We start from the raw sequence: 12,061 nt of genomic DNA on the forward strand, positions 1-12,061 counted from the left end.
TCATGATTACTTAGGATAAAAGTTGTCAGGGGTATTAGTTGAAAGAGAAATCTTAAATTTAAAAAATCACTGTGGCTAAACTGAGCTGGACGGGCTACTGGCTCTCCATCAATTAGCAAGATGAGAAAAATAATTGGAGCTTTCAAAATCAGAAATAGAAAAGATGTGGGCAATTATCATTATTAGAGTCTAGGGCCAGCCTTCATTAGCCAGGAGGGTAGTTATAGCCTCTCTTAGCTAGAAGAGTAAAGTACCTGCCTCCTATAGCAAGTAGAGTCTACTTCCTACCTCTGTTCGCCGGTAGAGTAGTTATAGCCATTCTTAGCTAGAAGAGTAAAGTACCTGCCTCCTATAGCAAGTAGAATCTACTTCCTACCTCTGTTAGCTGTAGAGTAGTTCTAGCCTCTCTTAGATAGAGAGTAAAGTACCTGCCTCCTATAGAGGGTAGAGTCTACTTCCTACCTCTGTCAGCTGTAGAGCAGTTATAGCCTCCTTTAGCTAGAAGAGTACCTGCCTCCTATAGCAAGTAGAGTCTACTTCCTACCTCTGTTAGCCGGTAGAGAAGTTCTTAACTCTCTAATCTAGATCATTAAATAGATCAAAGTCTATATAAGACCAAGACAAGCACTATCAGCTAGAAGAGGGAATGACTACCATACAAGCTAGAAGACAACGTGTCTTATGTTCGTCTAGTGGACAACACGATCGTATATACATCTCGCTCCCCTAAGACAATGTACCACCCCTCACAATATCACTCCCCCAAGAGCAAATACAACCACTTACACACAAAACTCCTCTAAGACCAAGTACCACCTCTTACATACCTCACTCTCCTAGTACAGAGAGTACCACCCCTCACTTCCCTAAGACCGAGAGAGCACCCCTTACACAACCACTCCACTAAGACCAAGTACCACCCCTCACTCCCCTAAGACCAAGTACCACCCCGTTACTCCCCTAAGACCGAGTACAACCCCGTAACTTCATATAAAACGTAGCTATTGATTTTTTTCAATTTAATTCCTTCATGGCCAGTCGGAGTGTCGGCCAATGAAAGCTTAGAGACAATATCGTGGATGAATATTTAAGTGATCGTGACTAAGATAGATCACTAGAGTCAAGGGAGGCGATTTATAGAGGGAGGCTACTTGTTTCTTTTTTGTAAATTATGGTGTCCGTTCCTCACAAAACATACAGTAAAAAACTAGCTGCCGTACACGCAATGTAACGAAAGATATTGATAGCCTGTTTAAAATTTAACTGTTTTTATGAAGAGATAACCATCTACGGCTTTATACTATAAACAAAAAATACAGAAGTTATAAAGTGAATGAGAGAGGATTATTTTTGGGTTAGTCTTTCTAAACTAAATAGTTCATCTCTTTATTATGAAAATCGATGATCTGTATTCCTCTAGTTAGACTTTATCTGATGTACAGATAATAATTATAAAAGTCCGTCCTTCAAATATGAAATAAAAACGTTATGTTTTACATCCTATGTTAATTCTTGAACTCTGTTATTTTAAAATGTTTATTTTTGTTAGTTACGTACTTTTAGCATTAAGATCTTCAACTAAACTTGTAATATCTTTTATTTTTTAATACAAGTATAAGAGTTTTAGCTAGAGCATTGTACTTTATTTTAATTAGCTCTAAATGTTTATTTAAACTACATACAGGGTAATATTTGTTTATGAGGGAAAGTGGACCAGCTAAATTATTCAAGACAAAAGAACATACGTGTCATAGATCATTATTTTAGACATGTTTCTCAAAGCCAAATGAGAAAATTGAGTTTTTTTTTTTTTGCTTGAGCCCCCAACAATCAAAAGTATAAAAAAAAGGTTTTATTGTTAGAGCTGAGCCTATTTAAATATCTGGCGTCATTGTTGTATTTGCCGTGTTTGATGGATTGGGTTGTTAAATTAGGCGGTGAAATAGGGGGTTTACCCACAACGCCAAAACGGTTTTTTTAATTACCTGAACTGTCGAAAACCACTCTGATAACATTTTATTAATACTAAAAGACAGTTCAACATTGAAATTAAATTTAAAATATATTACTTCAAACTATGTGTATTATTTATGTTTTTTAAAGAAAAAAAAATTAATTTGGCAACAGGGGTGCTTCTGTTTTCAGTTAAATTTGCTACGGCAAAATAACTAGTGTAAAAGTGAGTTTACTGTATTTTTCCCTCCCCTTTTCGAAAAATGTGTTTATTTTGTCGAGAGAATTCTAAATTTAGTCAACAGAAACAAAATGTCGGTGTTAGCTTCGTGATGAATAATCTTCATCCAGTAAAAACATCTTTATGGCAAATCTTACTGCGATATTTCTATTATAAATTATAATTATAACCCGAATACAAGCAAATTACGAAATACGAGAATCGGACGATAAAATTCGTTGTTTAAAAACATATAAATATTCCACGACAACACAAATTAGAACTATCATCTCAATTTTTTTTACCCATGGCAAGCAGAAATTCAATATTTTTGTAACATATAGACATTGTTTTGTTTCATAAAATTAATTACCTGTCATCATTGCAGATTTTTAAGTTTGGCTAACTGTATTCAAATTGTATTTAGTTCTAGAAAAACATTTACTTGTTTGCTAACCGTATTAAACTTGTATTTAGTTCTAGAAAAACATTTACTTACTTGTTTGCTAACTGTATTAAAATTGTATTTAGTTCTAGAAAAACATTTACTTACTTGTTTGCTAACTGTATTAAAATTGTATTTTGTTCTAGAAAAAGATTTACTTCTTTCTATGTGTAAAGGTCGACCTTAGACTTAAGAATGGGATGGATCTTTGAGAGTTGGTGACCTTTAGGTTCATTGTAGGTCAAGTAGGTCACGGGGATTTAGGTCAAGGGCGTAAACCAACACAATAATTTTGTCGTGAGGGAATTATCCATTACAGTATGGATAGACAGATATTAATATATATATATATATATATATATATATATATATATATATAGACACAGACATTAAAATATGGATCGATATATACATCCATTAAAGTATAGATTGACAGACATTAAAAAATGGATAGACAGACATTAAAATATGGATAGACAGACATTACAATATGGATAGACAAACATTACAATATGGATGCACAGACATTAAAATATGTTAAAATGTGGATAGACAGACATCAAAGCAAATCCAGAAAGAAAATCAGGCGGAAATGGAGTCTGAGTCAACAGGTCAAATCACATGTTGACACGTAATACTTAATTATGCTGAAGGAAATCCCGCCCGACAATACTACTAAGAACGATGAAGAAGAAGAAGACACAATAGACTAACAGAAACGAATCAGATATTTTCTAAATAAGTCGGACACAAACATAAATATAAAAATCCAGACAAACCAACATTACAATATTGATACACAGACAGCAATAGCTGACAAACAAACAAACAAACAAACTTACGGACAGTGAAAACCACACCTCCATAAAAAAACAGACAGCAACCAACATATAATACACAGACAACCAAACCACGTAATGACACGACCCTTTACAACACGACCGGCCTATTTTTTATGCTTTGATACCGTGATTAAACCAGCCAGACGAGATTTGCGCGTGATCTTGTTAAGCGACCAATCAAAGGCGAGATAATCCACCATTTCCGGTCAGACTCGACGCAGCGGCCGAAAAAAAACGGCGACATTTTTAATCAAGCTTCTGTGATCTAAGATTTCGTTCAAAACGATTGCTCTTAGGCAGTGAAAATAAACACCATTTTTAAAATAAATATTTTGTAAATTCCTTTTTTTGACAAGATGTCGCTTGATAAATAAAAAAAAAAACATTTTTTTTCTCCACATCTCGCAAGACTAATGAGCTTGAATAAATAAATATAGTAAAAAATTATTGGAATTAAACACATATTATAAGCTATGCCCAAGACGTGTCGATACATTATAAAAGTTGTTTTGTTTGTATGTATTCAACTACTAATCGTCATTTAAGCTTTCATTATTGTAAAGTGTTCTTTTTTAACATGTACTAAGCTATACAAATAATAATGTTATTTATGTAATGTATCCTTAGAAATATTAATTATTGTTAATTATATAATTAATCACGTAATCAACAGAAATGTGTTGTCTTTAGGGAAGTTCTCCAAAGAAAATATACAAAGACAGACATACAAAAATGTCTGTTGTTGGGTATTTTTTGTCTGGTTATATGAAACTAGTGAAATAAAAAAATGTGTCTTTTGTAAAAAAAAAAGTTTTTTTTTTAACAAAAGAAAATAATGAATTTAATTGAAATTCACCGGGATAAAAAAAAAGTATGTCTTTTTTAAATAAAACACAATGAAGAAAAAAAGAATAACAAGATTCTAGTTTTCTCCCTTAATTTTAAAAACCTGTTTTACAAGAGTTGTCAGGGAACACACTTAAAGAACAATTTTGCATTAGAAAATTGTCAAGGAACACAATAAAATAGTTTGCAATACTTTTGCGAATACAATAAACCACCAAGTTTGCTTGAGTAAATTGTCAAGGGACACAATAAAACAACAAGTTTGCTAGAGTAAATTGTCCAGTGATACAGGAAAACAACAAGTTTGCTTCTTGTGACAAGAAATTTTAATTGGCGTCTCTCACACACGTGACATTGTACATGTACCCGGGGTGGGGTGGGGCCGGCCTCCGCTTCTGGACCGCTGGGGTGGGGGGTATGGGGACCTCCCGGGCCACGCATGAGGTCCCGGGGGTACAGCTGCAGTAGCCGTTCATCTTGTCGTACAGGCCGCAAGGCTCGCCCTCCAGTGAGTACATCTGGCACGTGCCTGGCCCGGCCCTCCTGCTCATCACCATGAACTCACTCAAAATCTGGCAACATTCTCCGGCCCCACACTGGGCGTGGTCTGTGCAAACGAGGCCGACTTCCGCCTGAAAATGACCACGTGACCAGTATCTATCTCTGTCAAAAGACACACCTACATAACGGATACATGTTTTTTTGGAATTGTGTGATCGGGTGTTAGAGCACACCAATGCTAACCTGTAAGTCTACGACTCTATTTTGTAAGACTTCCTTTTGACTATTCGACTTCTATGGGTGCCTTACTCAAGTCGGGGGGGGGGGGGGATTAAATTGGCAGAGAATAATATTGACCACACAATTTGTTAATTTGACAGAATCAAACAAAAGAACTCTACTCCGTCTACACTACGAGACGACAGGTATGAAAGGTCCTTATCGCTGGACAAAATAAAAACCTCCTTGTGTGTAGGTCAATGATCTATGCGCTCCTATAAAATTATAAACATATCTATGGCAAGTCCAAGACAGCACCATCTGCCACTGTTGGTTATCTAGTATTGACTTTCTTTTGTATTTAAACATGAGATTTCTTGTATCTTAATACCTGATCTACTAGCTAATAAAGATAAAGACTGTGAAAGGCATTGTAATAAATGTGTAACTCACATTGACACAGATGGCAGCGGCCGCCAATAAGAAGACGATGTTAAACATGCTGTGTTGTACTTTTGAAACCAAGATACTCGCTTAACACACTGATACTAAACATACAGATCACACAAATCGTGTACAGACTGATCCAAAGAGATTTGAAGCTCAGTTGAGTTTTAGATCACTACATGGATCACACAAATCATGTACACACTAATCCAAAAGATTTGAAGCTCAGTGGATTTTAAGATCACTACATAGACTAGACAAATCTTGGGCATACTGATCCAAAATATTTGCAGCGCAATAAAATTATAGATCCCTACACGTGATTTTAGATAAGAAGTCTTATCTCACAAGTGCAAGTTTTGTCCTATACTTTCCGACGGCTCCATACATAACATTATAGTTCTGATTTAAAAAATAATTAAATACCTTAAGCAAATCTTTTGAACCTTGTATGGTAGTAGCATGTAATAAGAAAGATCTTTAACGCTCCACCAAGCATGAGCAAACATTGTTGCTTTTTGCCATTATCAAATTTTACACCAAAAGATAAAAATATACACGAAGCCGCTTTCTTATACCCTCCCAAAAAATGATATAAAAATGATATAATAATGCATGAAAAAATTTTTACTATTTTTTGTTTTAACATTCTAAAGGACGGCGTGGTCTAGCGATAGAGATCTAGATTGGTAACCTGAGAGTCTCGAGTTCGAATCCGGGTTCCAGTCAGTAGAACGTCAGTAGAACCTAACTCGCATTAGGGAAACAGTGCTAACTACGCTATTCCTTCATATGGCGTGGTCTAAGAACTCTACTCTGATGTCTTGGGCACGAACAGGAAATGCTGATGATGATTCTATAGAACGATCCTATAAGGTAACGCCAAGAAGATTTCCCCAAAAAAAAACATATCCAATACTTGATCTGGTTAAACTAAGAAAGTTTTTGCGTCATTTCTAAACCTTTCTACGATAATCGGTAGACGAGAAGCATCATGCGATAAAAAAGTAAAGGATGACATTTTTAACTACAAGATCTTGACAAGAAGATTTAACCGATAACCGACATAACCTTTAACCGATAATCACAAAACAGCACACAAAAAATGAACAACAAGAATTCTCAAGTGCCGACCGTTCAACCACGTCCATGTTTTTACAGCAACCCAATAGGAAAATCCTCCGGACTTCCGTCACTTCCGCTTAAAGCGACCAATAAAAAAGCGACCAGATAAGCCTACACTTCCTGTGTTCACGTCAACACAACGTTTAGGGAAGCAGACGGTCGTGCAAGGCAAGCAGACGACAGTGGAAGGCAAGTAGACGACAATGGAGGCGAAGACTTCATGTAAACAAGCAGCTTTTGGTTTAAATGGAACTCGCTATAGAACAAAAAAATATAAAGTTCTCCTTTAAAGTTCTCCTTTCGAACCTGACGGTCCACGGGGCAAGTGAAGTAGAGTTCACTTGTTTCTTTGACCTCGGCATATGATGTGATAGTGTGGTCAGAACTATACTCAGCCGCCTTTAATTTCCTTAACGTGAGTTAGGTACTTATCAGAGCTGGGTGGACTCAGGGACGTTCTAATGATTTGAAATCAGAATAGAACTCTAAACTTTTGGGTTAGCAGTCTAGCGCTCTACAGCCAGACTGTTACGCTTGGGTTGTGCAGTGAGAGGGTTTGAGTCACTTGACTCGGCCAACTACCATTTGGTTCATCTCCAATACCAGGGAGAGAAGTTCTGACCTTGGGAACCAATAAGGCTATCTCACGTTCAGTCCAACATATGCCGCTCAGAGATAAGGCAAACTCAATATTCCTAATCTAATGCTTTATTCATACATATACGTCTATCTATCTCCCAACTTGAGGCATACGGACCAGTACACGTCCTTTCATACCGACGATCAAGATTAGATTCACTCACACAAAAACTCATAGCAGCCAACTCTCTACACAATTACGTCACTAACTTTCAATCGTGTCCTCATACCAATGCTTTCACTATGGTATTCGCACCAACCTGCACTCAAGTTAATATCTACTAAAACATACATCATAACACAGACCAAGCCTCACCCACGCCGCCACAAAACAGAACAAGAGAATCTGTTACTTCTCAGAGTAACCTGTTACCGATAACTCAAAAGTGGTGATTTCACATAACACGAGTCATTTTTTTAAAAGCAAAGATAAATTATGGACGATTCAAAATACTCTCCCTTTTTTATTTTATCATAGGTATAGCGTCGAATATACATGCTTTTTGTGTGTAAGATTTTCTAAGTTGTGAGTGAGTGAGTGTTTGTGTGTGCCTGTGTAAGTGCATGTACGTTACATAATACAAACATGTAATGGCCACTAAAAATGAGCGTAGCGGTCGTTTAACGAAGAAAAAACGATGCCTTTATCTTAGTAGTAAAGGCTAACGATAAGTGTAATGATACAACTATCATAGCCGAGTAGATTTTCATGGGCGAGTAAGTTTTGATGGCACGGTCGGTAGGGTAGGTTTTGATGGCCAAGTAGGTTTTGATGACAATAGTAAGTTTTGATGACAATAGTAAGTTTTGATGACAATAGTAGGTTTTGATGGCCGAGTAGGTTTTGATGGCACGGTCGGCAGGGTAGGTTTTGATGGCCAAGTAGGTTTATGATGGTAGGGTAGGTTTTGAAGGTCAAGTAGGTTTTGATGACAATAGTAAGTTTTGATGACAATAGTAGGTTTTGATGACAATAGTAGGTTTTGATGGCCGAGTAGGTTTTGATGACATGGTAGGTTTTGATGACAATAGTAGGTTTTGATGACAATAGTAGGTTTTGATGACAATAGTAGGTTTTGATGGCCGAGTAGGTTTTGATGACATGGTAGGTTTTAATGGCCGAGTATGTTTTTATGTAACATTGGAGTTGTGTGACGTCAGTTGTGATTTATGCGTCTGACAACCGTCAGTACCCCCACCTGGATCAATTAACCACTGTCCATTATCACCGCCCCCATCAACAAAATTACAATAGGACGTAACCCCTGATATCTATACCTCCCCCATTTCGGTCATTTAGAGATAGATACGAATGGGGATGAGTTATGGATAAGTTAAGGTTAGGGAAAAAGATAGTGTATGATGGTGTTTGGGTTAGGGATATTGCTCTGGATAGTGTTTGGGATAGGGATAGGGATTAGAATTGGTCAGAGGGGGGTGGAGGGGCATAATAGTGAGAAACGATGTGGGTGGGGGGGGGGGGGTAATGTCATCGACCCGTAATTCTTATAATTAACTGCCATGCAAATCTTACATTGCACAGGTAAACACCAGGGCATAAATCTATCAAAAAATTAGGTACAGCTGCACGTATTTAACTATACTGACAAAACTATTGCTGGTATAATCTAGAACTACAATTTACCGCCCACCCCCTCCCTTTATTCATCTCCACCACGACACACCCCCTTGTGTATATGACAACAACTGATGAAATAATGGCAATTTATTTCTCGCGTCACTCCTACCAGATTTTTCTTTCTTTAAAAACTGGATGACCTCCCCTGATCTGCCCACCACACAGGGGAGCTAATCCACTTCCTTAAACAAGCGAGTCCATTAAATAGAAACCATTATCTTGTCATTGTTATGGGGACGCTGAAGGTCTTTGTGTAAATCACCGGCAGAAATACCAAGACGTATACAAAGAAGAATAAGCCGTTATCGTATATGGAGGAAAGTTATTACAATATGGAATCGTGGGATGGGGGTCTTTGTTACTGATTTAAATGTCAGGTCTTTGATATCTGTAGATAATTAGAGTATTAAGATATTTATTGACAAAAGTTAGTAAGTGATGACTGTCATTGCCTTATGTCATAGTTTAGAATACATCATTGACATAGCTATATTTTGTACAGGCATAGGTCACGGGAGGCTGAATAGGTTGGCATATTTTTTTCTCATTCACTGGTAGATAAGAAGCGCAACTATTTGTTGCTGTTGTTTTGTTGTTAGTTTGTTAGCTGTTGTTGATTTTTTTTTTGTGATGGACAGTGAACATGTATCAGAAGGGCATCTGTTTATTAATATTTAGTTGTTCGTTCATTTGTTTTGTTTTTTTCCTTATTGTGATTGACGTGGTAGTGAACCCGATATATTAGCGTTTCTATTGGTGTTATTTTGTGGGAGGAGGGGGGTGGGGGTGAGTGTAGAACTGGAGCTTTTCATACATTTTAGTGCCAAGTAAAATAGTCTGACACTATCTCTTCGTATGCCGAGGTCACAGAAACCGCTGGACCGCCAGATTCGAAGAGGTAACTTTACTGACTAACAGTTGTGGACCAAATCTATTCATGTTGTATTGCTTAGGAACATACCTCACTGACGTACCTATATATTTTGTCGGTTGGAGACAACAAGTATTAACTTCAGCACCCGCACGAAACTTGTATTACAACTCTGTATTCGTACTAAAATTGCTAAAAGCATTGCTGTATTAGCGATCTCAAATTTCGTATCCCGTTTCTACATCACATATTCGACCAGCGCCGTAAATTAGCATGTATAAAAAGATACGAAACAACGGCAAGAAAAACAAACATCATCTTCTCGCGTTAAACTAGCTTGAATAAAAATAACAACAGAATAATGGCACGAACCTAAAAACAACATAACTATGCTGTTGTTTTATTTTTATTTTTTTTATTTTTTTTTGTTTTTGTTTTGTTTTGTTTTTCGGATTGTTATTACTTCCTTGAATGCACACTAAAAGAAAATCAATACTTTCTAAATTTCTGTCACGTGACCTTAAGACTAGGATATCACGTGACCTCAGGCTAGTGCAGCCCCCCCCCCCCCCCCCCTCATATGAGCCCGTGCATGGGTTTGAAAAAGCAACTGCAACTAAAACAATACTTTAATCAGCTCCCGTTGTCAGGCCGCGGTCTGCAAACCTCGCCCAGATCACGTGAGATATCGATCAGCTGTTTTGCAAACGAGAACGGAAGTGACGGGGTGAGAGGGTTTTCCCGTAAGCATGGCGTCACATGACGCCAGATAAAATGTTTCCCGAGACGCGGAGTAAAAGGTTGTATGACGCATGTGAATGTTCTATGAGTGTTGTATGTCAGACACATGAATGATTACTCACCCTGCTTCTAAACTGCACGCCATCATTGCAGTTAACGTAAAAATATTATAATCCTAAAACAACCGCCATGAACGCTTTATCGTTATTAAATGTAAATTATGCTAAGACACCAAACCGATAGGTCTAACGGTAGAGATCTGGACTGATAACCCGTAAGTCTCGAGTTCGAATCCGGGTTCAAATCAGTAGACCTTTCCAGAGTCAAAATTAGGGAAAGTGAAGACGGTTGGGCATAGTGTAGACCACACTATCTATTCATATGCCGAGGTCACAGAAATAAGTGAACTCTACTTCACTTGCCCCATAAACCGTTAGGTTTGAAAGGTAAATTTTTTTACCAAACAATCAAAATTCGCTTGGGCCTATAATTTAAAAGTAAGTTTTTTTTTTTTTTTAAATAATTTAAGACAAAACATGTAGAACCTAAATCTTTTCTTTATAACACACAGATGTTTACTTTACCCAAATGCTTACTTTAAAACTCTAAAATACCTAACAAATATCTAATGTTATAGTAGGTCAAGACTAACATTCAAGACTATTTTTCGTACAGACCCTAAAATTGTTACATTCGTACACAACACAAAAGCTAGTCATCTACAAAAAAAGTTTCTGTCGGCTACTTTAAGGAAAAGAAGCCTTCTCAAGTCACAAGCCCTTTAGGATTATTTATAACTAAACTCAATTTAAACATTACACAATGAGTTGCCAAACTAAGCCTCTCCATTTCCTTCCCCCTCCATAAAAAAAGAAAATTGAGCGGAATTCATCCTTTAAGTTATGAAACTATTAGGCCCACAATATATATCAGGGAACGGAGTGGTCTAGCGGTAGAGAGCTTGATTGCTAACCCGTAAATCTCGAGTTCGAATCCGGGTTCAGTAGACCGTCCCTGAGTACATGCTGAGTACATGGGAGGGAAAGTAAAGGCTGGGCATATCCTTTCATATGCCGAGGCCACAGAAACAAGTGAACTCTAATTCACTTGCTCCATAGGGAAACTTTATATACTATAACTTGACAATATAGTACAACTAAATGATACGCCTACTTTAAGAGAATTCGTTCATTCATTTTTATTATATTTTCTTGTAGTTTCTACTTTTTATAATTTCCCAGGCGCCAGAATATAAATCAACGGGCATCACACAACAGAGACATCTGACAAGATTTATTGACATTAGATAAAACAAACAATGCTTCCATTCAAAAAGTTGTAAAGCTTCAATACACTTTCAAAATTAACTACACTTTTAGACTATTTTCGGGGCAAGCACTAAAGTCACTAAACTCAGCTGAAGCTTTTGTTTAGTAGGACCAGCATTTGGAAAGACATGGAGCTTTAGAGCAGGGTACTGTTACAAGCAGACGGCTTTGGACTAACTCCCGTTTTCGAGGCTGCTAGACATAAGTGACCACACACTTATATCAAAATCATAGTGACCACTGGT

At 37.1% G+C, this 12,061-nt stretch overlaps 1 protein-coding gene across 1 annotated transcript; it reads right to left on the reverse strand.

The window, feature by feature from the left end:
- Positions 1-4,619: 4,619 nt before the first annotated feature.
- On the reverse strand, positions 4,620-5,571 carry LOC131940978 (uncharacterized). The gene is made up of 2 exons (XM_059299926.1): positions 5,480-5,571; positions 4,620-4,938 (listed from the first exon to the last, which is right to left on the reverse strand). Exons 1-2 carry the CDS (start codon positions 5,525-5,527, stop codon positions 4,633-4,635), a joined length of 354 nt encoding a protein of 117 aa, XP_059155909.1. The 5' UTR covers positions 5,528-5,571; the 3' UTR covers positions 4,620-4,632.
- Between the last annotated feature and the right edge of the window lie 6,490 nt (positions 5,572-12,061).

Source organism: Physella acuta, unplaced genomic scaffold, assembly GCF_028476545.2.
Source record: "Physella acuta isolate Inbredline_101_S28 unplaced genomic scaffold, ASM2847654v3 ptg000026l, whole genome shotgun sequence".
Lineage (NCBI taxonomy): Eukaryota > Metazoa > Mollusca > Gastropoda > Physidae > Physella > Physella acuta.

Bases quoted from the DNA above. Each gene is read 5' to 3' on its own strand.
- LOC131940978 (XM_059299926.1), bottom strand. From the start codon at position 5,527: ATGTTTAACATCGTCTTCTTATTGGCGGCCGCTGCCATCTGTGTCAAT. The intron at 4,939-5,479 runs GTGAGTTACACA...GGTCATTTTCAG, and splicing joins CCGCTGCCATCTGTGTCAAT to GCGGAAGTCGGCCTCGTTTG.